The sequence below is a fragment of the Hakea prostrata genome, chromosome 3 (genome assembly GCF_041222555.1).
Source record: "Hakea prostrata isolate BN-2017 chromosome 3, UWA_Hpros_2, whole genome shotgun sequence".
Classification (NCBI taxonomy): domain Eukaryota; kingdom Viridiplantae; phylum Streptophyta; class Magnoliopsida; order Proteales; family Proteaceae; genus Hakea; species Hakea prostrata.
In genome coordinates this window covers 30,437,640-30,463,183 of record NC_142602.1, presented here as the reverse complement: position 1 = coordinate 30,463,183, position 25,544 = coordinate 30,437,640, and the positions used below count along the sequence as shown (strand labels likewise).

Here is a 25,544-nt window from a genome sequence, read left to right as displayed (position 1 = left end):
TTCAAGAATTCTCATTATCTCATGGTATATGATCCTTCTTCAATTTGACTAATTGATATCAGTGATTTTTTTTTTTTTTCTTTTTTTTCTTTTGAAGGTGGGGGACCGAGGGTTGGGTTGGCATGAATCTATTTATTTATTTCTTTCTTTTATTTTTTATTTTTTAGGTGGGGACCATGCTTCAAAATATTTAAAGGTGAAACACTCTCCAGTGACTTCTGCACATAATTAACCACCTCTAATCTACATGAATGAAACTTTCGAACAGTTTTTTGTCTACAATTTATTGATTTATTTTTTTGGAGAACACATTATTTTTATAGTAATAGGAATAAAAAATAAATATATATTAAGAAAGAGAGATGAGAGACATTTTTTATTTTTTTATCTTACACTAATTTATTTATATACATTGTCCATTATAATTCCTTAATGACCTTACAAAAGCAAACATTTTCTTTTCTTTTCTTTACTTTCCCAATTTGACTGTGGGAAATAGAAGTTTGAAGGAGCTCAAGTAACCTCTTTAATTAGGATTTGTAATTCTTTTGACTTTGAAGAAAGTATTGTTTCTAACTACCGCTGGCCTTCACCCACCATCTAAAGACGTGCATTTGTTAATTTTATGGCCTTCACCTCTTGTGAGTTTCACTTCTTTTAATTATTCATATTTAAATGGATCGATAGGTCAGCACTGGATCATGTCAATTAAGAGCCGTTCACCCAAAAAAAATGCAGATGGCTATGGTAGTTTTTTTTCTTCTTCTTCTTCTTCTAATCATTCTATACATTAAATATAGCACATACAGATTGGGTCTCTGGCTAAATCAACCCATTTTATCCGGTTATTTCATTTTGCTTGAAGGGCGAGTGTTCTTGTCCGTGCTAGAATTGTTTAATCTTGGAATTCTATTATTGTTGCTTGCTCTTTGTCTTCAAGAATTTGGACCAGGAATAGTGTGTATTGTAAAGATCAGGGGGCATTTCTAGGTGACAAGATCATTTGTGGGATTTGCAGGTTGATATACCAAATTCTATACTACACCTCCAATAGGGGTACAGAGGTGAGGCTAGTGCTTGCACTGGTAGTTTACTAGGTTAATGCTTGCATAAGTCAAAGTCGAAAGTCTACTACATGAGATCATTATCGACTTCTGTGGACTATTATATTATGCTTTTGATGAGGCTATATTTACGGGCCAGCTAGTGCTTGCACTGGTAGTTCATTCGATTAATAAGTAATGTTTGCATAGGTCGAACTCAAAAGTGCACTATATGAGATCGATACCAGTTTTTGTAAACTATTTTAGACTTCTAGTGAGGCCGGGGCAGTGCTTGCGCTAGTAGTTTATTGGACTAGTACATGCATAGGTTGAACTCTAAAGTCCAAACATTGTATTGTAGGTGTGCATGCATGATCACCACAACTGCATAGGTTGAACTCTAAAGTCCAAACATTGTATTGTAGGTGTGCATGCATGATCACCACAACTGCATCCCTCTTTTCTACCAAAAAAAAAAAAAAGCTGATGTGGTTGGTTAGCCCAAAAATTAAAAAAAAAAATGCTGTAATTATCAAACAAAAGACACTGGAGCTTTGATGGACGGATTGTGTGAGAGTCATGGAGAAGCGGGAGACTAGTCTAACAGGCAATTTTTAGAAGGTTATTGTAGGTTGTGTTTTGATTCGTTTCATTTCTTACTGTGTGAACTCTGAAGGAAGAAAAGAAGACCAGCAATGATGGAGCTCGATAAGAACAGAGGAGAAGATGCAATGGTAGCGAGAAACCTCACAGAGGACATCATCTTGGAGCTGCTTTCATGGCTTCCGGTGAAGTCTCTTCTGAGGTTTAGGTGCGTATGCAAATCTTGGTGTGCTCTAATAGACCATCCGGATTTTGTTAAGATGCATCTCACCCGATCCATTGCAACAAGTAACAACCTAAGCGTCGTCTCTATAGAGCTAAATTTTGACGATTACACTGGCTATTGCGATGGCTTGAATGTCACTTCAGTTGACCTAGATGATTTTGAACAAACAGGAGAAGATGCAGTAGGAGTAGAATTTGATTATCCGATAGAATTCCAGGACACCTTTGTAATGATTTCTTGTAATGGCTTAGTATATATGTTTTACTGTGAGGACCTGAGACCGGCATTCCTTTTTAATCCATCTACAAGAACACACAGGGAGTTGCCCCTTGCGTATGCAGAAACTGCCGATCAGGTTGCTTTCGGATTTGGTTACGACCCTACCACCGACGATTACAAGGTGATAAGGGTTTTTATGAACCATCATGCTGAGTACCTCTCCCACGTGATGGTGTATTCTCTAACTAGCCACTCATGGAGAAGAATCGAGGACATTCCCTTATTTCAGATCCAAGACTGGGTTGGGGTTTTTACAAATTCTGCTTTTCATTGGGTGTCACCTGATAATGTGATTCTTGCTATTGACATTAAAGATGATAAGCTTAGAGAGGTGCCTCTGCCTGATCTTGATCTTAGGGAAGATGACTTTTACATGACCATCGGGGTTCCAGGAGAAACATATCAACTCTGTATGCTCTGTAACTACTCCAAGGTCCGCATTGACTTTTGGGTGATGAAGGATTATGGGGTGAGGGACTCCTGGGAGAAACAGTTCTCCATTGAAGAACCATTGGTGTCAGGGTTTGATAAAGTCAGACCTATATGCTATTCAAAGAAGGGTGAAGTTCTACTCATGACATGTGAAGCTCGTCGGCTTTTAGGTGTTGTGGTGCTTTATGATCCCTATAAAGGAAGGGCAAGTCAACTTAGCCATCGTGAGGATATGAAATTATGCATTGAGAATCTCATATCACTTGATACGAAACATGAAGCTGATGTCAAAAAACTATGGGAGGAATGCAGGTAATCCGGCAGATCAGACTTTACACTTCAAGTTAATATATCATGTCTAGAATTGTTTTCACATCGTTGAATTGTGTTTTTACTGTCTTCTTATGAATTATAGTTTCATCTCAGAAATTTTCGTCAATAATTATTCCATTCTTGCAACCGTCTAAAGCCGTCATAAAACCAATCAAAATTCAGGTGTCGGCGGTCGAAATAGAGGAAAAGTTGGTTGAAGAAACGAACTTCAGTTTTAAGCTTAACGGATAATGCATTTGGTTGATGTGAATGGACTTGTTTTTAATTTAACTGTCAATTATAATGACTTGATATCTATCTATGTGAATCACATTTAAGTTAGTTGGATAAGAGTAATTAGGATTTAAGTTATTAAGAAAACAGTTAAGCAGTGAGATTGTGAAAGTCCCTTTAGGAAATTTGTCATGTTTTCCCTTTTAGACTACAGTTATCATCAAGAAGCTGTACTTATAAGAATTTGTTTGGAAACAATTACTGCTATTACCCATAATTTATTAGACTACAAATGTACCCCTAACATTTCAGTTTTATCTGTTAAGTGATGATATCTTCACCTAAAATTCTTCAAAACTAAGAAATTCTTTCCTTCAACAGATTCGTTTTGGTTTATCTCTTTCTTTTTGTTTTATGCCTCAATTTATTGGTACACAATATGCATTGGGAGTCTCACTACACTTCATACTAAAAATGGAGCTGACAAGGAAAAGAAAAAGGAAGAAACAGAGGTAATTTGATAGAGCACATTTAAACTTCAAGCTGCTCTATCATGTATAATTACAATTTTTTTTCTTGTTAGTTTTGTGTTTACACTCATGCACTTATCAATTATAGTTTCATGTAAAAAAAATCTAGGAATTATATTATTCCTTTATTTCAATAATCTAAATTCCTGATGGGATCAACCAAAATTTGGAACTGTTTACAGAAGGAGTAGCTGAAGACATGAAAAATAGTTTGAGCTTAATATGTTTTCATTTGTCACAATACTAATGCATTTGGGTGATGTCAAATTGTATTATTATTTATTTCTCAGTTCGAAGTACTTGAGATCATTCCTTTAATTAGATTGCTAAACCGCTTTTGGAAATTGTCTTGGTTTTCCTTGCTTTTCAAATACTCTTCAACCTGTGCTGAATTCTGTTAATTTGTTTCTCCTCAGCATTTATTTTCTCATCCTTCACTGTTAATGAATGTTGCTGCTTGCAATGGTAGCCTTATGAGAGATTTTGGAATTTGGGAATAGAGTGATAGATGGACCTCTTTCTCTATTGTTGATGACATTTAGATTTGGACTTATTTGATTCTTGGCATTAACCAGTGAGGATGTTTAGGTAGATTATCATTACAAGCACTACCTGAGGAACTTTTGTGATTGGTTCATATATATTGAAAAAGATTTGTTCAAAATGTTTGTATCCCACCAAGTGTGAAAAGAAATTTGGATATTTCAATTTGCATTCTTGGTGAGTAGATTTAAACCTTTCTTCTGGAAGTTAAGGTTTGATGATTTTGTTTTGATATAGTTATATTGCAGTTCTTTGTTGTGATGAGATAGGTTAAACACATTGATATGAAATCTTTGTTCAAGAATTATTGTGGTATCTATTTCTGGAGTCCATAAGGTGAGTTTCTTTGAAGCCTAGGAAATACTAAGACTGGTGATGCATTCCAAAGCCTTGCTCAAAGCTCATGAGGTAGCTCCTCTACTCTTGGGTCCCACATTCTAGATCATATCTACCTATACAAGAGTGTGTTTGTGCCCCACTCTTTTGCATGGTACAATTAAAGACCTTAACCTAATAGAACTTGTGCTGCACTCTTTTGCATGGTACAATTAAAGACCTTGACCTAACAGAATATAAATTACTAGAGAATTCTCTCTTTAATAACCATTGATTGATCTGCTTTATTTTATCACGTTTCATCCTTATTTTTCATATCATAAAGATTTACCATGCTTGTTATGTTTTTATTTTTTGGGTTCTGGGTTGTTAAAGGTCTAACTTGCTAGGCTCTTGTACGCTCACCTCTTTGATGTGATGTTTCTCTTAGATTAAAGAAATACAAGGAGGTTGAGAAGGTTGACTTGTTGGACCCAAGCAAGAAGAAACCGAGGGCAGACCTTGGGGAGGGCACATCTCTCATGTCTCAGGATGAACAGTATATTGCAGAGTCTTCAGCCTTGCCAATTTTTGTTCCCCAGTGGAACTTGACCGAGAAATCGTCAGTCATCAATGATCCTTTTTTGTCTCAAGTCTGGGCCACACTTGCCCAGCTCCCCGTTGATCGTAAGGCTATGGCCGAGCTTGATGACAAGAAGTTTATTGATTCTGCTTTATGGTATGCCCCCGAACTCTGTATATATTGCCTTCTTGTGTTTTTTTATTTCCGACTGTACTAACTTGTTTTTCGTTCTTTTGTAGTGTCGCGGCCAAGCTGCTCCCTTTCTTTGTGGAGGCGATCAACCGTGCATCCCGTTCTTCTACAGAGGCCTCCACTTGCCAGAATACAATCTTTGAGCAGCATACTGAGATTGAAAGTCTTCATGACTCTGTGAAGAAGCTCATGGGCGAGGTGGATGACCTCAAGAAGGAGAAGGATGTGCGAGTCCATATGGAGAATTTGATCCTAAAGGAAAGGAATGAAGCACAGTTAGAGGCCCAAAAGGCCAAAGTTGATATTGCCCATGCTCGGGATGAAGCTGCTATGGCCTGAGAGGAGGTTGCCACAGCTCGGGAGGAGGCCTCTAAATATGCCGAGAAGCATGCCAACCTCAAAAGGGAACTGAATCTACTACAGTTGGCATGGGAGAACACTATTGAGAAGGCCAAGGCCCAGGTAGTAGCCGAGTATCTAGAGAGTCTCGAGTTTGAGAAACTCGTAACTAGCTATGATGTCAATGCCTTCAAGCTGGGAGTAAAGGATGTATGGATGAACCTTCTTCGGGACTACCCAGATCTTGACACTTCAACGTACGCCACTTGTTGCAACCCGAGCATCTATGATGAGTTGGGAATGGAGAGACCGAGCTGGTTTCCTCTAAAGGTTATCCCTGAGTTGGAGGTTGTTGGCCAGGAGAAAGGTAAGGAAGAAGACGAAGTGGATGAGGTCAACAAAGGATTCAAGGATGTGGCCAAAAATGGAGTCCAGAACAAGGCAACCCAAGAGAAGGAGACTAATACCTGAACATAAGAGGTTTTTGAGGAAAGGGAGAGGCCGCTTACTCGAGACATTAGATATTGTGGGCAGTCTTCTGGAGCATTGGTGCATTGGAATATTGTTTCACTTGAAACTAAAGTTGGAGCTGATAAGGAAAAAAAGAACAAAGGACAAAGTTAATTTGACAAAGTAGAATTATACTTCAAGCTATTGTATCATGTTTTTTATTTTGTTGTCATTTGTACTTGTGTTGCACTCTTGCACTTGTCAATTATAGTTGCATGTAGAAATTTTTGTTTGATAAGTAAAAATAATGATCGCAAACCAACCGAGTTGAACCATGGTCGGTTCTGTTTTTCCCCATCGGGATCAGAACGAGAGGTCAACCCGGAAGTGCCTTGAGCACGAAGGGGCTCGATAGTTTTGGAATGAAACGTGTTCCCACCAAATTCGAGATAGGTAATCGTGCCTAAAAAGGAAATAGCAACTAACTCAAATGTACAACTACAAGATCTAGACTCAAAATTCATATGATTTGTTCATGAATTTCTTCTTGTATGACCATTTTGAACTTAGTGTTTATATACTGAAGCAACTTTCAAGGATGAAAATTGAAGCCGTCGAGCACTCAATTTGAAGTAAACAACTAAAAATTATGTTGCATTACAGTCAGGTTAGGTTGGGTCGGATCGGATTGAAGTTTTTAAGACCTTATTCTTCACTTTAATCTTGAATATCCCGAATCCCAATCCTGTTAAATCAGGTTAGATTGAGGCAAGTTAATTACTCAACCCAACCTTAACCTTGATTCTTGACTCTAACTACAAAATCAATGAAATAAATCATGATTTCATATTAAAACTATTATCTAAGTTGAGGCCCTCAACTACTCCAAAACTTAACAAGTGATAAGTTATGAAATTTGGATACTAGCTAGGGGCACAAATATTCAGGCACTCCATTTTGGAAAGTTGTCTTGTGAGTGTTCATTTTCTTCTGTTGTGAGTGTTCCTGCCATTCGTTGTTCCCTGCAGTTGCATCAGATTCAAAATTTAGGACTCATACAGCGGTCGCGGTGGAGGACGCCCTCCCCAAGGTACACACATAGTAGGGAGAGGAAGGCATCATCCAGCCTATTCTGAATTGGTTTTATTGGACGTCGAAGGCTTTGACGTCGGCGATGAAGTGGAACACATTGCAAAAACCACTAGAGATAACACCTTAGCAGGGTTGATTTTGGATGGTAAACCATACCGAAAGCAAGCATTGTTCGAGGGTTTGTTAAATGAATGACACATCTTGTAGCCGGTAGAGATAAAACATATGTCTGGGGATCAATGCATGTTCCATTTTACACACCACCAAGACATGTTCAATGTCATTGAAAAACCACCTTGGGGGTTGTGGAAATTTACTGGTTTTGGAACCACGGGGGGAGGATCACTCTAGATCTTCATACATGTAGATTTCTGGATTCAATTCCATAACATTCCCAACGATTTATTCAACTTGGAGTTTGGTTTTCAATTAGTTTCAAGATTGGGAGAATCAGGTCTGAGGATGCTTATTCAGGGCACCCAATTTAGGAACCACGTTCAATTCTTTTGAATCAATGTAATGAGGTATGGATCTAATGAACTGAACTGAGTAGTCTCTACATTTTTCTCTTTGAATCAATAAACTGATGAATGAATAGATGGATGAATAGTCCAGTTCTTTCTCTATTCTATTGTTTATTGCATGACTGTTGTTGTGTGTATATTTATAGTCTTCTATTTTTCGCGTTAAATAGTGTGGCTATTTAGGTAAATTTTCTTCCCAAGCACTACTGAAGGGACTATATAATTGGTATAACATATAAATAGAATACAATTTGTTGGACATGTTTATATTCCATCAAGTGTGGAAAGAACTTTGGATATCTAGATTAGCATTTCTGGTGAGTGGAAGTTATATAACGTATAATGAATGTGTTTTAATATAATTATATGAGAAAATTCCTCTTAACACCCGAAAATAGAGGCCTTTAAACACTGAACACTCCATTTTATTTTTTAAAAGCACATAGATCTACTTCCATTAGGATAGTTAATTATACAATAGCAAGGACCATTCTACCCTTATGTTCACAAGTGTCTTGTATTACTTAAAGGGCATTAAATTCTTAAATTTACAAAGGATACCCATTGATTTTGATGTTTTGAAAGTTCTAGGTTCAGGTTTAGAGGACCATACATGGAAACCAAGCAAAGAAACATCCCTTGAGCAACAACCAACAGCAATTCAAATTGGATGGAGTGATTGTCCATTTTGCTGTGTCAAAGACACCAACACTGAGGGTTGGTTAGTAGAGAAGGAAGAAACCGATGTGGACTAGTTCTTCTTTTTCTTCGTCCTCCTCCGTTGGAAATCCATGTCTTATTTCAAACCCAAATCATTCAAGTCCTCAAACTAGTAGATCTGTAGACTCTGTAGTGAGAGCCTATAAGTGGCGTCAACATAATCATTTTACCAAAACAATCAATTTCCATCAATGAACGAAATCCCCTTCAATTATGACAATATATTGACTAAGAAAGTAGGTAACCTGCATCATCCAATTACCTACAGAATTTGGAATTGAATCTTACATATGCACCAGAAACAAATCCAAACTACCAAATAGGAGAAAATACTGAAGCAATAAAGCTAGGTTCAAACCCTTCTATAAAAGAAGGGAAACAAACCCAATTGAATGTATTTGAATTACATTAGGACTAGGTACAAATATAGAGTTCCTAATGTGATCATGGACCCATATCCCCTCTTTGAGTGTTCTCCACTGGAGACAGAGCTGAAGCAAGGCAAAGTATACAGCAAGAGATGGGTAGGTTTTAGAACGATGGTCAACGATTCAGACATTTCTTTACCTGAGATCCAGCCCCAAACCAGCGTCGTCGTCTTGTCAAGTTTGAAGAGAACAATCCATGAAAAATCAATTTCCTAACAGTTTGATTACGAGGAAGAAGAGTAGCAATGATGCGTCCAAAAATTGTCCTACCGTTGGAGGCCTTATGATTCCTACAAAACGAATGTTAGACGTGGGCGGACTTAGCGGTCGGAAAGCAACCTCCAATGCTAAGTCAGTAGGAGTACCACCAAGGAGCTATGACGAGTAGTAGCAATTAAGATTCAATTGAGGGAAACTATTCAGTTACCTTTCTTTTGTGTTGTGCTTTAGTTTATATAGGGTTTATCTCCTATTTTCGACCGTTGGATTTATTCACAAGTCTTCTATGTAGCCGTCTGATTGTAGGATTTTCCTCCCTCAATCCAAGTTAGTTGCGGTTTCCATATAGAACACGGTCACCTATTCTAAGTTTGACGGGATCACATCTCCTTCTACAACCTTCGGGTTCCTTGGTGCTTACGATACCTCTAGATTTTATTCTTGAACCTATCCTGGTCGGGATAATTGAACCGATCGTGGTCCAACCCTGTTGATTGTTGATTTTTTTCTCATCACGAGCCCCCAGACCAAGGGGATCAAAATCCAGAGACCGATCACTTGGTATGTCCTTCTTGACTAGAAACCATAGGTGTAGTAGGTGGAAGTTTAAACGACCCATCTTCCGAACGTTATCCAAACATTGCATTTATTGTTAGAAACAGTACGTCTTCTCGGGCTGTATTTGCCTATCGCAAATTGTGTCTTTAACTCCACGTGCTTGTTGGGAATAGGCGCCATCATAACACCATTTTACTCAAATTGTCTTCATCTTTTGACCATTGATGTTGGATTGATCTCGTTCATTGGTTTCCAAGTCTCGAACCATCGCCTATTCTCAATTGTTATCTAAATTAATCCCATACATTTAAATCCATCCCTTGGCCTATTTAAGCCTTCCTTAGCCTTCATTCCACTTCTTCACTTTGCTTTTTCGTGAATTCGTCTGTTCCTGAAGATTCTAGCAAGCTTTAAGCAACCTTGTTCCTAGAGCATTTCTCCAATCTTGCTCAAAGTTCGAACAAGTGTTCCTCTCTACTTGTTCAACTCTATTTTCTCCTCTTTCTTCAATAGAACCTAGTGCTTCAATCTTTGACCCTTCTCTCTCTCTCTCTCTCTCTCTACAAAATAAAAATAAAAGAAATTCTCAAAGCTCTTCCAAGCTTCCAAGAACAATTTCCAGGTTCTCCTCATAAAAAGCCAATCTTATTCATCTTTTCCAAATCTCTGGTAGAGACAAATCTCTGAGAAGACAAGGTAAGAGGGGCCCGACTCGAGGCACAGGTTCGAGATTCTTCCGAAACCGCAATTCTGGAAAACAGGGATTTGGGTATTATACTAAGATAAATGAAGCTAGGAAAAGCATATAACAACACAAGGAAAAGCATACACCAACACAGGAGGTACGTATATATAAAAGTAGTCTCCGAGTTTAATTCGATGGTAAAAAAACCCTCGTCCAGCTAATCTGAAATAATCATCTTCCAGCAACTCATTGCGACTTGCACGGATCCATCGTTACATATACGGATCTATATATATTACGCACATACTTTTCTGAGTGACTACACCTTTGAGATGATGTCATCACATAATGCTATGTATATGTGGACAAAAGAGAGAAGCAAATTAAGTAAGTTAAGAAGATGAGAAAGATAAATTAGTTCACGTATATTGCATGAATTTAGCGCAAAAAAAAAAAATCCTGTTGGCAGACTCACCCACCACAGCCAGGTGTGCGACCCGGGTCGAACATCAGATTAGTCAGGGGCAAAGCCTTGGAAACCGGGGTTGGCAACCAAAAAAGAAAAAAAAAAAGAAAATTTGAATATTAGTCACATATCACAGGTAAAAAAATTATAAAAATAAATCTAAATAAGTAATTTAATCGGATAATTTTATCGAAAGGATAATAATCGGTAAGAAAGGGGTATACCATATCTGCATCCTATTAGTAATTGGACGGATTCAGATATCCCTAAACAGATGCAGATGCGAATTTGGAAGCGGATTTCGGTTATCTATTTACACCCTAATTTATACATTCCCAAACCAAAGAAAACTTGGCCACTGGACATAGCTTTCGATCAACTTGATCTCAGCCAAAGGCTGAATACTATGGAGATTGTTGTATTCTTGATTCAAGAAGTGCAACAATGGATGATAAAGCTAGCAATGCAAGCAGCATATAATAGTAATATGGACCAAGTTGTTTGAATGCTTCTTTCAAAAAAAATTGTCCCAACCTAACCATATTGCTGTCCTATTTTTTAGTTTTTTTTCCCCCAAAAATACCCTTGTAGATACTTCTTCAGTGTTTTTTTTTTTTTCAAAAAAATCACTTTAGAGACTTGTTTCACTTGATAATAAAGACCGAAATGACGGGAAAAAAAGCACAAAGAACAGAGCTAACGTGACCGCAGAATTACACTTCAAGCTGCTATATCATGTTTTTAATTTTCTTGTTGTTAATATTTGTATTTGCAGTCTTGCACTTATCAATTATAGTTTCATCTTGAAAATTCTGTGAATTATTATTCATTTCTTTTAAAAGTCGTAATGCAATCAATCAAAATTTTGACCATTAAAGTGAATGTAGCCTGAAAAACCTGAAAAATAGTTTGAGCTTAACATATTTTCATTTTTCTCATAATACTAATGCATTTAGGTGATGTAGAAGTGTCTTATTATATAGTGTGGAACATATATGATTTCGGGTTTGTTTTTTTTTCGGTGGCTCCCCCCAAAGCAATGGCCAGGTAGAGGTTACTAACCGAACGCTACTGGAAGGAATAAAGAGAAGACTCGAAGCTGACAAAGCTTCTTGGGTCGAAGAACTACATAATGTATTGTGGGCTTATAGAACTACGGTTCGAACACCTACAGGAGAAACTCCATTCAGGTTGGCATATGGATCCGAAGCATTGGCACCTGTGGAGATAATGGCGGGGACGTTACGGGATCGTGAGTTCGAGGAAAAAGCAAATGAACAAGGACTGCTTGATAGTCTTGATTTGTTGGACGAAGTTCGGGCAAAGGCAATAGCACGAACTCAACATTATCAAAGAAGGATAGCGTCTCATTATAATACTCGAGTGAAGAATCGTCGGTACTTAGCCGGAGATTTGGTGTTGAGAAACACCCTAGCTTCCGACCCGCGTCACCAAAGAAAGTTGGACCCTTCTTGGGAAGGACCCTATATGGTTGTGAAACCGGTCGGTTCAGGAGCTTACAGGCTGAAGAACATAGATTCCCAGAAAGAGTTGGATCGTTCGTGGAATGCTAGGCATCTCAAAAAGTTTTATCCTTGAGGATGATTTCGATTTTGTTCCTGATGTAATCATTTTCAACTCAATCAATGCAATTTTTGGCTTTCAACAAACTATCTTTTGATTGGGGGGCATCATACACCACATTCAAGAACAAGATCCAACTATAAGGCATCGGATGAAAATTTGTGTGGGTCCTTCAACACTTCAACGCTTATGGAAAATTTTTCGAACTTTCTTAAGTCGGGGCATCGGATGAAAATCCGAGTGAGTTCCTTTTGCAAGGCGTCGGTTTGATACCCGAGTGAGTTCCTTCGAGACTTATTGAATTTTTGAATTATCCTTAAGTATAAGGCATCGGTTTAAAACCCGAGTGAGTTCCTTCTCAGACTTATTGTATTTCTCCGGAAATCCTTAAGTATAAGGCATCGGTTTAAAACCCGAGTGAGTTCCTTCTCAGACTTATTGTATTTCTCCGGAAATCCTTAAGTAAAGGCATTGTTTCAAACAACTAAGACCTAATGCAACGGCGATTCAAGTGGCTAGCAAAGTTCAAAGATAAAGTAATTTCTTATTTCTTCAGAAGATCCAAAGAGGCCAGTATCAAAATAATTACAAAAGCTGGATACAATCTTTGATCAAAGAAGAAAGTCATTACAGGTGACTGTTAACAAGTTATACAAGATCGACGCGACTTTGCTAGAACAAACATATGAGTCAACCATTGGTGGGGAGTCAAGGAAAAGAAGAGAAGAAATGAGGATTACAAAAATATTTCGATATTCAGAAAATCCTCCGCAATTTCATACTCTTTGTCCAGCTTGTCCGGAGAAGAATGGTCCTCGACCAAACTCGCATTCGGTACAAGCTCGTCATAATTGACTTCTTCCAGCGGAGAATAAACGGGGAGAATCTTCCAGATATTGCATAATATCCGGATTGGAAGGTGGAGGATCAATCTTATCCTTGGTCCAGTCGGGAGGAGGAATACCCAGGTCGGTAAATACTTCAGGATGGCAAACAACACTGTAGGGAGTCGTATCAAAATGAGGATCTTTCCTTAATATTGATTCCCATACTTCGTTCTCACCATCCCCGGTACGCTTTGCAAGTTATAAGCATTCAGCATATCAACAAAAGGCTTACTTGTGTAAATACTTGAAGACGAGGCTCTGCGAACATTAGTTGGAAGGGATTCGGGCAAAGGAACGACAGCTTGCCTTTCGGGTAATGTTTCAAATCCTTTAGTTCTCGACTTTCCAATTGTCCGCTCCGATCGCCGGATCTTCTCCCCGGCATCATCCAAGTCCGACCGAAGATGACCAATCATCGAATTCTTTTCTCTTGCCACCTCCCAAGCTAAATTCGAAGGCGAGCAATCTCAACATCTTTAGCTTCGGAGAGATTTCCCGAAGCCTAGAAATTTCATTGCTCAACCTCTCGAGTCTAGTAACTACTTCCACTTGGTTGTGGAAGTTACCGAAGAGACTCCTGCAAACAACTTCCGAGTTAGCAAGGAGCACAAAAGTAATTTTTAAAAATCGAGAGGATAATGAAGAAAGACTAACATCACCGGTGACTTCGTAAAGACTTCATCCGGAAGTTTGGAAAGAACTGCGCTCTCGAAGTCATTCGAGCAGCAAGTACACCATTCCAACGCTTTGTCAAACTCGTTTGACACTAATTCAGCGAAGGATGAGAAGGATGAACTACACCAAGCAAAGGCTGAGCTTCATCACTTGTCACCCGACGGCGCTTCCTCCGGTGGCAAAATCCTCCAACTCGAAGGAGAGGAGGAGGATGCCAAACAAGCACTGGAGTTAGAAATAGGAGCAGCACCTGCTGGGGACCACACCTTCATCGACGCCAACATAGTTGCCTCGGATGCCCGAAGAGTCTTCTTCGGGGGTGCACCAACAAGCTCACCAGCGGGAGTGCCAGCAGACACCATCGGCAACGGAGTGATCAAGATCTTCCTGGGAAAGACGAGCGATCACTTCGGGCAAAGGAGGCGTAGGGACGGCAACAACAGAAGGCTGCGGGAATCGACTTGAAGATTCACCGCCAGCGATCGCCTTACGCTTGGAGGATTCACTAGCTGAAACCACCACACTGGCCCCAACCACCACCGACGCAACCCTTTTCTTGCAAGATTTTGCTCTGATAAAGTTCGGGTTGATCTTGGGAGCCACTAAGCAAAACAACAAAAAAACCAGCCGTATCGATGCGAGAAATAAACGACAGCAACAATGGGGAAACCCTAGTTTTCTAAAGCTTCGACAGACCAACAAACTAAACCCCAAGTATAACTATTGTGCGGTTTACTTCGGGGGGAAGAGGGGAAAGAGATGAGAAATCAAAAAACTCACTTGTTCAGAAATGGATAGAGCTGTCGTTGGAGTACGAGGAATACGGAAGCAGGCCGAAGGACGAAAGGTTGCTTTGGCACTTTAGCAAATCTATCTTGCAGAAGTCAGGATAGATGGAGAGTACCCACGAAGGCTTTAAATAGCCTAAGGTATAAGACGACGGTTGAAGGCTAAGGACAACCGACGACCCGGATCGAAACGACCCTTCGAAATCCGCAAAAAGCAAGATCAACGGTCGAAGAGATGCCACATGGAAACATGTGGAAGCGAGCACCGATGCGGAGAAACCTCCAATCGTCGCATCGCCATTAAAATAATGGATGTATTTCCGATTCATTGGAAACAGTGAATGGTATACAAAAGCGGGAAAACGTTTGAACTTCGCGAAGGGAAACGTGCGGACTTTGCAATAAATGAAGTAGTGGGGAAAATTAACGCATCTTCCCGAAACGCATCTTCACAATATTTCTATAAGATCATTATTCCGCGAGGAATGAAAAGTTAAGTGATAAGTTTTATCATTAATACTTTGATATTCAAGGCAATACTTCGGCGGGAGACGGGGGAAATTTTGAGGCCAACATGAATAAAGAAATGTCTATTCATTAAATTGAGGGTACATCTTTACAAAAAAACAACTCCCTAAGCCTTTTCTTCATTGTTGCCCGAGGGACCCCGGTCGGGATGACTTTTCTCGGGACCATGAGAAGAGCCTTCCTCAAGAGTGGCATCGGCTGAATCCTCTAACAGAACAACTTGAGACTCGGCTTGTGATTTCTCCTCTGGAAGTGCCGGCTCGTCATTCAGATATGCCTCATATTGAGGGTCAGGCTGGAAAAGGATCATCTTCTCCCCGAGCCCAGTCTGGAAGATCCATACCAACTTTCCCGAAGACCTCCGGGTGGCATACCTCACGAAAAGGAGCAGTGTCGAAGTCGGGGATCGTTCCAAGGATCTGCTCCCAAACGTCGTTCCGCCCCATGCGATAAGCCTGAATGTTGTAGAAACCTAGCTATTCGGAGAAAGGTACGCTGTTCGGGTATTTCCGAATGCACTCCTTCCGAAGGTCCGGCTTTATATGCTCGGGCTTGCTAGGGATTGCCAACTTCAGATGTTCTTCGAGCTCCCTACTTTTGATTTCAAGGCTGTCACCAAACAATGTGGCAGCTGCCTTTTGCTTCCGGCCTCGCGCTCGGCAGCGAGAGACACGAATTTTCGAAGCTTCAAGAGCTTCCTTGAGGGAGATCACTTCTTCCTCATGCTTTTCTGCAGCTCCACAAGGTAGCTGCGGTCAGTGGTCTATTTCGGAATTGGCCTTGGCCAATTTCTCTTCACAAGTTTGCGGCAAGGAGCTGGTGCGACCAACTCGGCTCAATGCTTCCATGTGTTGATAAAAGCTCAACACAAGATTCTCCGGGAAGACGGAAGATATCAGAAGAAGTCATAAGAAATTATGAAAACATAAGTAAGCAAGAAGACCGGTACCTTGTAGATTGACTAACAAGGGAGGTGTCATCCAGGGCTTCAAACTCCTGGCGATCAGAAGGAGCAAGACTGAGGGAGCTCCACTCTGCAGCTTTCTCGGGATCCCGAGTGACCCTCGTCGGTCATCTTCGGGGTCCAATGGGGGATGAAGACTTCCTCACCATCCGTCGGAGCTTTGGATTTTTTGTTGGAGGGAGCATCAATTGTGTCATGCCTCCTCTTGGTTCGGACGGAGGAGGAGACGTTAGCCCTCTCCACCATTGGTTTCTTCCCTTTACCCGAAGCATCAGCTACAGGCCTGATATTCCTGATACCCCTATAAGAGGGGTCGGGAGAGGAAGAGAAGCCTCTTGATCTGCGGTCAAGACCACCGGGCGATCGTTGCTCGGCTGTCACAACGGCCCTAGCGGCCTTCACCCACAAGCTTTCGGGGTTCGTTCTAGGAGGCACTGCAAAGAAGAAGGACAAGAATCAGAATTCAAGACATATCACTTCAGTCAAATCAAAGGATGATGGTTAGAAGCTCACAATGAGCCAAGCCCCAGTACTAAAGGATGGAGTTATACTCCATTTCATATCCATGTATCTCTTGATACCACGGAATGGATTTGATCTTCCTGATGGCCGCCTCGTCTTCTTTGGATAAGGGAAGGCCCCGGTTACTTTCAGACGAAGAAGTAAACCTCCTCCGGGTGGTCGGGAAGTTAAGATCCGATGGAGGCGCTCGACGTAGAAAAAGTATCGTTCGCGCCATCTTTTGTGATTAGAAGGGCAAGTTCCTTTGACAAGGATGCTGCCCCTCCAATCAAGTTCAGCCTTATTGCGTTTGGAAAGAAAGACCAATCCGGGAGGATGGGAGATAGAAAGAACATGAAAATGTACAAAAAGAGAAAGAGATGGCGTAATGCCAAGCTCAAAACACAAACCCAAGAAGCCGACGATGAGACGTCAGCTATTGGGGAGGAGCATTCCGGGACAAATGTTCCAGTGATTCAAAACTGCGAAGAATAAAGGATTAAAAAAAGGAAAGCGAACCCCGCTTTCCGGTGCATCTATGTACGAGAGAAAATTCACCCGAAAGGGATGAATCAACCCTCTCATCGGGGTGGGGAGCCCTAACTCGATATGAGGAAGGAAGGTCAAAATCTTGGACAGCTGAAAGAAGGGTTTCTCCATTATAAATGGAAGGAACAGAGCCAGGCCCACCATTGGACCCGGAGGTTTGAGGCTGCCTAGAAGACTCGACAATCTTGGAAGATCCAGACTCGAGAAGGACAGGAGAAGTTTCGGTTTTTCTTTCAAAACCTTTTTGAGAAACTTCAGCGAACTCTCCGCGCGAGGGACGGTTAGGGTTTTGTTATCACTATCTCGATGTTCGGGAGCAGGAGAAGCAAAAGCATCACCGCTATCACCAACATGGGGTACTAAAGAAGCCCTATCGTCCGCCATTACTCGTTACGAGTAAACTACAAAAAGAAAAGACCAGTAAACTTACTGATTCAGTGAGACGGAAGCTTGAGAGCAGGAAGGCGCGAAGCAGACAACAAATGTTCAAATTCCAGACAAGAAGAATGAAACCTACGAAGACAATGAACCGCTTTTAAAACTCCCGCACGAGTGTTCGGGAATCTGAACGATCGAGATTGATTCAAAATCAACGATCAAGATTCGAAGACGTTTTGAAAGTTTGAACTCACGAATCCGAAATAGGCGTTCGGAAACCGTCGCTTGGATGACGTGAGCCACGACAGATCAACTGCAACGAAGATACGTGGCCTTACACTCACAACGCTCGAGGAAAAGTGATCACCGCATTAAATGTCATATCACATTTAATGAAGCACGCAGAGATCATCACCTGACGACGAACCCAGTTAAAAACCAAGCCCTCGGGATCGACCGAACGCTTGGTCTGGGGGGCTCGTGATATGGAGAGTTTATGATCTGACCGGGTTCATACCTGGTCCGACCCTCGACCCCGGTCGAGACGGAGAAAACCGAATCGCCCCCAAGCGAACCGGAGCCGGAAGATGGCTTGCTGAAGAAGAAAGATTATTCTGCTGCAAGCGTGCCCTAATCTTACTTATGGATTAGGGTAATCACCCTGATGACAGCAGACTCAAACTGACGGCTGCGGATAATCATCATCAAAGGGATAACTATCGCATAACCTAACGGTTATCTCAGGAGTCCTCTACTAGCCCAAACTAGTAGAAGTCTATCGCTCAACGGATCTTATTGATAAGATCCAACGACTACCCGAAGAAGGCTCGAGTGCATCCAACGAAGGAGATTCGAAGGTACACTCTATATAAACCTCACTACCATACAAGGTGAGGGACGGATCAATCGATCAAAAAGAATACTATCTGAGACTCAGGTTCAGATACATACTGATAGATCCAAACTATCAGTGTCCTGCTATCTAGACCACCTTTCCCGTTTCTTCATTCATTAGCTTTGTGCTTCTAGCAGAGCCGTTTGTGATTAAGTTCATCAACTGACTTAGCCTTCGGAGGTGGACTCCCGACCCCAGCAGTCGGGCCACATCTGACGCTTTCGTTTTGCAGGACATCACGTGGAGATCCAAGGGCTGAGCAGATTTTGGACGCATCACATTATTTTTTTGATGATTTTTATTTATTTATCCTTAAATCAAACGGGCTTTGGGAAATTGTCTTTGTTTTCCTTGTTTCAATATATTCATTAGTCTCCACTGAATTCTTTTCATTCCTTTCTCCTTATTTATTATTTATTTATTCAGTCATCCTTTTGTTAATAAAATAAAATTTTAGTATCTACTTAATGTTTCTTCAAATTTATCCTTTTGTTAATAAAATAAAATTTTAGTATCTACTTAATGTTTCTTCAAATTTGTCTTCTAAATAATAAGAGAAGGAAGCAGAGTACATTTACCTAGTTTTGTTGAATTCATTTTACCTAGTTTCATGAGTCATCATTCCATTTATCTTCGATACTAAGTAGTTTTCTAAACTTACAAAACTAAACTTTCTAGAGCCTTGGAAGGCATGGATTCATGTAGTCGACATTTTCTTTTTTTTTTTAATTTTCTTTTATAACATCCATATCGAATCCGACAACTTTTCATCAACTCATCTAACCATTAAAAGCGTATATAAAATTCACACACAGTGAAAATGAGTTTTATCTTTGGTGCAACAATAAGAAATTTAATATAAAGAAAGCTCATGTAAATGTAATATAAAGAAAGCTCATGTATCGTGATATTATGTCCCATGATGCTTGTTTCTTAAAAAGCCCAATCCAGCTTACCTTAGTTGCGTCTTTGTACCAATAAACAAAAAGCAAGGATAACATAGACTGATACCATAGGGGAATCTTCTACTCCATATATTATAGTCCTTGAGGTACAAACTTACCTAATTTGGATGTGAATGAGAATGAAAAAGTATTTACTGAAATTTGCAATATGGTAAAAGATGTCTTCTCCAATACTCATTTTCATCCTGATGTGAACCATATTTTTTAGCCTTGGTACCGAAAGTTGATGGACAGCTTCTGTGGGTGATTATCGTCTGATCAGTCTATGCAATACGACATACAAAATCATCTCCAAAATTCTAGTGAATGGATTGAAACAAATCATGCTGTGTCTTATCTTCTTTCCACAAAGAATGGAGTTTTGTCGAGTCAGCTCTTGGTAAGTATGGATTTCCTCCAAGGTGGATGGTTTGGATTATGAAGTGCATTACTACAACCCAACTCTCAGTACTAGTTAATGGGTCACTTCAGCTGTCCTTCACCCCGTCATGTGGCCTACGCCAGGGTGATCCACTTTCATCTCATTGATTCGTGCTTTGTGCGGAAGTCTTGACCTCTCACCTTGAACTGGCTCTACAAACAAAAAAACTCCGAGGCATTCAACTCTCACGAGGTGGAGAATGCATTTCACATCTAGAATTTGCTGATGATTTGATCCTATTTGGTTAGGCAACTAACACTGAAGCTAGAACCTGCCATCAAATTATTGCAGAATATTGCTCTCACTTCAAGTAGCGATTGAACATCCAAAAAACCCGAGCCCATTATGTCCAAGTACCTCATCGGGGCTGTAGTGTACTCTCTCAACTCATTTCAACATCACACCCACCACGAAACTTGACATTTATCTCAGGATTCCCCTAATCCATGGTAAGCACAAAAAGAAGCATTATGACACCCTCATCACTAGAGTAAATAAACGACTTCAACACTGGCGGGCCAAATTCCTATCCTACACAGGGTAAAATGTACTCATTCAATGATTCAATCCACTCTTGCTACAGTGCCCACTCATTTCATGTTATGCTTTCAATTATCAGTCTCGATTACAAACACACTCGATAAGCTTTCACGAGATTTATTTTGGTCTGATGGAAAACAAAGGCTTATCCACACAATTTTCTTGAATTTAATTTGTAGCTCTACTAGAGATGGAGGACTCAACCTTAAAAAACACCACTTTTAACCTGGCTCTTCTGGCTCGGAAGGCATGGGAACTCCTCAATCCAAGGGACTCTTTATGGGGTCAATTCATGAAACATAAGTATTTCAAGCATTGTACATTTTTAGAAGCTCTGACTTCCCCAGTGGCCTCGTAGTGATGGAAGTCTTTGATTAAAGCAAGGGATCTCTTACATCAGCGCCTCTTCCTTCAAATAGGGGATGGACATCTAGCGAGCCCTTGGAACCTCAGTTGGGTCCCTAACCACCCCTAAGACTTGGGATGTTATCCGGCAATTAACTTACTTGCCTCTCAAAGTTTCTGATTTCATTAATTCTAAGATAGCATCATGGGTGCGGGAAAATGTGTTTGATTGGTGGCCTCCTTAAGTGGCGACAAAGATCCTCAATATTCCCCTTCCACTGACTCAAACAACGGATCATCAAAGTAATTTTAAAAATACAATCATTCAAGTAAAATATAGATGTTGGATATTTTCAAGAATTCTCAAATCTAAAGATATATGATCCTTCAATTTAACTAAATCATATCAGTATTTTTTATATTTTTTATTCTTTTTTCTGGGTTATGCTTCAAAACATGTAAAGCTGAAAGGAGAAAAAACTGTCTAGCTGATTTCTTCCCCGGAATTAACCACCTCTATGCTACATGAAAAGAAAATTTTTTCACAGTTTTTTTATCTAGATTTTTGTTTTTTGAGAACACATTTATTGTTTTTACAGCAATGGGAGTAAAAAAAAGTAAATATATATTAAAAAAGAGAGACAAGAGACATGAAATTTTATTTTTTTTAAACTGAGTTATTTGTATACATTGTGCATTATAATTCCTTTAATGACCTTGCATAAGTAAACATTTTCTTCTTCTTTATTTTTCCCCGAATTTGATTGTGGGAAATAGAAGTCTGAAGAAGCTCAAGTAACCTATTTAATCAAGATTTGTAGTTCTTTTCACTTTGAAAAAAAAATATTGTTTCATCTACTACGTGGCCTTCACCCACCATCTAAATGTTCATTTTATGGCCTTCACATCTTGTGTGTTTCACTTCTTTTAGCTGATTTCTATTTAAATGAATTGATAAGTCAAACAAGTAGGTGATTTCTATGGATCATGTCAACCAAGGAGCCATTTAAAATAAAATCATATACATATATATATTGTTAGGCTATTAACAAGAACATGCATACACACACACACATATATATATATATATATATATATATATATATATATATATATATATATATATATATATATATATATATATATATATATATATATATATATATATATATATATATATATATATATATATATATATATATATATATATATATATATTCTTCATTTAATACACTAAATATAGCAAATACAGATTGAGCCTCTTGTTACACCGGCCCATTTTGTTTATCGCATTATTTCATTTTGGTTAAAGAGTGAGTGTTCTTGTCCATGCTAGAATTGTATAGTCGTGGAATTCTGTTATTGTTGCTTGCCATTTATCTTCAAGAATTTGGACAAGGAATATTAGTGTATATTCTAAAGACTAGGGGTGTTTCTGGGTGACAAGATCATTTGTGGGATTTGGGGGTTGGTATACTAAATTATGTACTAGGCCTACGATGGGGCTACGCTGATAAGGTTAGTGCTTGCGCCGGTAGTTTATAGGGTTAATGCTTGCATAGGTCAAACTCGAAAGTCTAGTACTACATGGGATCACTATTGGCTTTTGTAAATTATATTAAGCTTCGGTGGGGCTACATTGACAAGCACTGATAGTTCATAGGACTAACAACTAATGTTTGCATAGGTCGAACTCAAAAGTACTCTTCATGAGCTTGATACCAGTTTTTCTAAACTATTTTAGATCTCCAGTGGGGCTGGGGCTGGGGCCAGTGCTTGTGCTAGTAGTTTATTGGAATAATACTTGCATAGGTCAAACTCAAAAGTCCTAACATTGCGTTGCGGTGGTGCGTGATCATCACTAATCATCCCCTTTTCAACAAAAAATAATAATAATAAATAAATAAAATAAAATAAAAATAAAAAGAAGAAAAAAAGCTGATGTAATTGGTTAGCCCAAAAAAAAATGCTGTAATTATCAAAGAAAAGGTTCTAGGCATTGATGGATGCAGTGTCAGAGAGTCATGGAGAAGCGGGAGACTTGTCTAATAAGCAATTGTTAGAAGGTTATTGTTGGTTGTGTTTTGATTCGTTTCATTTCATTTCTTACTCTCTGAACTCTGAAGGAAGAAAACAATACCAGCAATGACGGAGCTCGATAAGAAGAAAAGAGGAGAAGATGCAACGGTAACCATCAATCTCACAGAGGACATCATCGTGGACATCCTTTCAAGGCTTCCGGTGAAGTCTCTTCTGAGGTTTAGGTGCGTATGCGAATCTTGGTGTGATCTAATAGACCATCCGGATTTTATTAAGATGCATCTCAACCGATCCATTGCAACAAGTAACAGCCTAAGCTTTGTTTCTATAGACCAACATCATGAACACGATGCCCTGCAAGTCACTTCAGTAGACCTAGATGATTGTGAACAAGGAGTAGAAGCGGCGGTTGGAGTAGAATTTGGTTTTCAGCTACCTAAAGCAGTCTATGATGTGGCTTATTGTAATGGCTTAATATATATGCTTCTGGACGACGATGGATATCAGAGCCAGAGACCCGCGTTCCTTTTTAATCCATCTACAAGAACACACACAGAGTTGCCTCCTGTGGAGATTGATGCTGAGTCTTGCTGGCAGTGTGTCCACGTTGGATACGGATTTGGTTATGACCCTACCACCGGCGATTACAAGGTCATAAGGGTTATTTTGGCAAATATTAAAACTGATAATTTACCTACTGATGACTACAACCCCTTCCACGTGATGGTGTATTCTCTTAGTAGCGACTCAGAGAGAAGAATCGAGGACATTCCCGTATTTGACACCCTAGACATTGTTGGGGTTTTTACAAATTCTGCTTTTCATTGGGTCTCACCGGATAATGTGATTGTTGCTATTGACATTAAAGATGACAAGCTTAGGGAGTTGCCTCTGCCTGATCTTGGAAAAGATGAATTTTGCATGACCATCGGGGCTCTAGGAGAAACACTTCAACTCTGTATGCTCTGTAACCACTCCAAGGTCCGCCGCATTGACTTTTGGGTGATGAAGGATCATGGGGTGAGGGACTCCTGGGAAAAACGCTTCTCGATCCAAGAACCATCCGTGTTAGGGTATCATAAAGTCATACCTGTATGCTATTCAAAGAAGGGTGAAGCTTTAGTCATGGCAACTTTATCTGAGGTGGACTATCCGAAAGCTCTAGTGCTTTATGATCCCAATAAAGGAAGGGCAAGTCATCTTTGGGATGATGGCGAGTCTAGCTACCTAGTCAAAGTGACAGTTTGCATTGAGAATCTTTTATCATTTGATACGGAATATGGAGCTTATGTGAAAAAAGAAAGGAAGAAACAGAGGTAATCCGGCTGAGCAGATTTTGATTTACCTTACCTGTTAATTGTAATTGTACGTGAATCACATTTAAGTTAGTCGGATAAGAATAATAGGAATTTAAGTTATTTACAAAAGAGTAAAGCCGTGAGATTGCTAAAGGGGCTTTTGGAAATTGTCTTGTTTTCCTTGGTTTTCAAATACTCTTTACTCTTTAGCCTTAGCTGAATCCTTTAATTTGTTTCCCCTCATTATTTATTTGATCATCCTTAACCGTTAATAAATGTTGCTACTTGCAATTGTAGCTTTATGAGAGATTTTAGGATTTGGGAATGGAGTAATAGATGGACCTTTTTCTCTGGTGTTAACTAGTGAGGATGTTTAGCTAGATCATCATTACAAGCACTACTAGAAGTCCAGAAAATGAGTGTCTTTGAAGCCTGGGAAATACTAAGACTAGTGATGCATTCCAAAGTCTCGCTCAAAGTTCATGAGGTAGCTCTCCTATTCTTGGGGTCCCACATTCTAGATCATGCCTATCTATACAAGAGTGTGTTTATGCCTTGCTCTTTTGCATGCTACAGTTAAAGACCTTGACCTAATAGAATCTAAATTACTCAAGATTTCTCACTTTAATAATAACCATTGATTGATCTGCTTTATTTTATTGCACTGCAACTTTATTTTTCATATCATAAAGATTTATCATGCTTGTTATATTTTCCTTGATCCCTTTTTTTTTTTGAGGGGATGGTTTGGGGGGAGGTGTTAAAGTTCTAACTTGCGAGGCTCTTGTAAGCTCACCTCTTCCATGTAATGTCTCTTTCAGATTAGAGAGACGCGAGAAGGAGGGTGGGAAGGCTGACTTGTTTGACCTAAGTAGGAAGAAACTGATCGCAGACCCAGATCTTGAAACTTCAAAGTACGCCACTTGTTGCAACCCGACCATCTTGGGAATGGAGATACCAAGATCGTTTCCTCCAAAGGCTATCCTTGAGTTGGAGGTTGCTGGAAAGGAAGAAGATGAAGCGGATGAGGTCAACAAAGGATTCCAGGATGTGGCCAAAAATGGAGTCCAGGACGAGGCAACCCAAGAGAATAAGGAGACTAATACCTGAACAGAGGAGGTTCTTGAGGAAAGGGAGATGCTGCTCACTCGAGACATTCGATATTGTGGGTAGTCTTCTGGAGCACTAGTGCATTGAAGTCTTGTTTCACTTGATACTAAAGTTGGAGCTGATAACGAAAAAAAGAACAAAGGACAGAGTTAATTTGACAAAGCATAATTATACTTCAAGCTATTGTATCATGTTTTTAATTTTGTTGTCATTAGTATTTGTGTTGCACTCTTGCACTTGTCAATTATAGTTTCATGCAGAAAATTTTGTTTGATAAGTAAAAATAATGATCACAAACCCACC

General features: G+C 39.6%; 1 protein-coding gene across 1 annotated transcript; it reads left to right on the top strand.

Annotated features, from left to right (window-relative positions):
• The first annotated feature begins 22,938 nt into the window (after nt 1–22,938).
• LOC149022054 (F-box protein CPR1-like) lies at nt 22,939–25,241 on the top strand. The gene is made up of 2 exons (XM_089147531.1): nt 22,939–24,149; nt 24,953–25,241. The coding sequence occupies exons 1-2, from the start codon at nt 22,939–22,941 to the stop codon at nt 25,239–25,241; spliced, it is 1,500 nt and encodes a 499-aa protein (XP_089003657.1).
• Nucleotides 25,242–25,544: the final 303 nt, after the last annotated feature.

Coding starts and splice junctions, on each gene's coding strand:
- LOC149022054 (XM_089147531.1), top strand. CDS start 22,939: ATGACGGAGCTCGATAAGAAGAAAAGAGGAGAAGATGCAACGGTAACC. Junction 24,150..24,952: donor AAAGAAAGGAAGAAACAGAG/GTAATCCGGCTG, acceptor TGTCTCTTTCAG/ATTAGAGAGACGCGAGAAGG.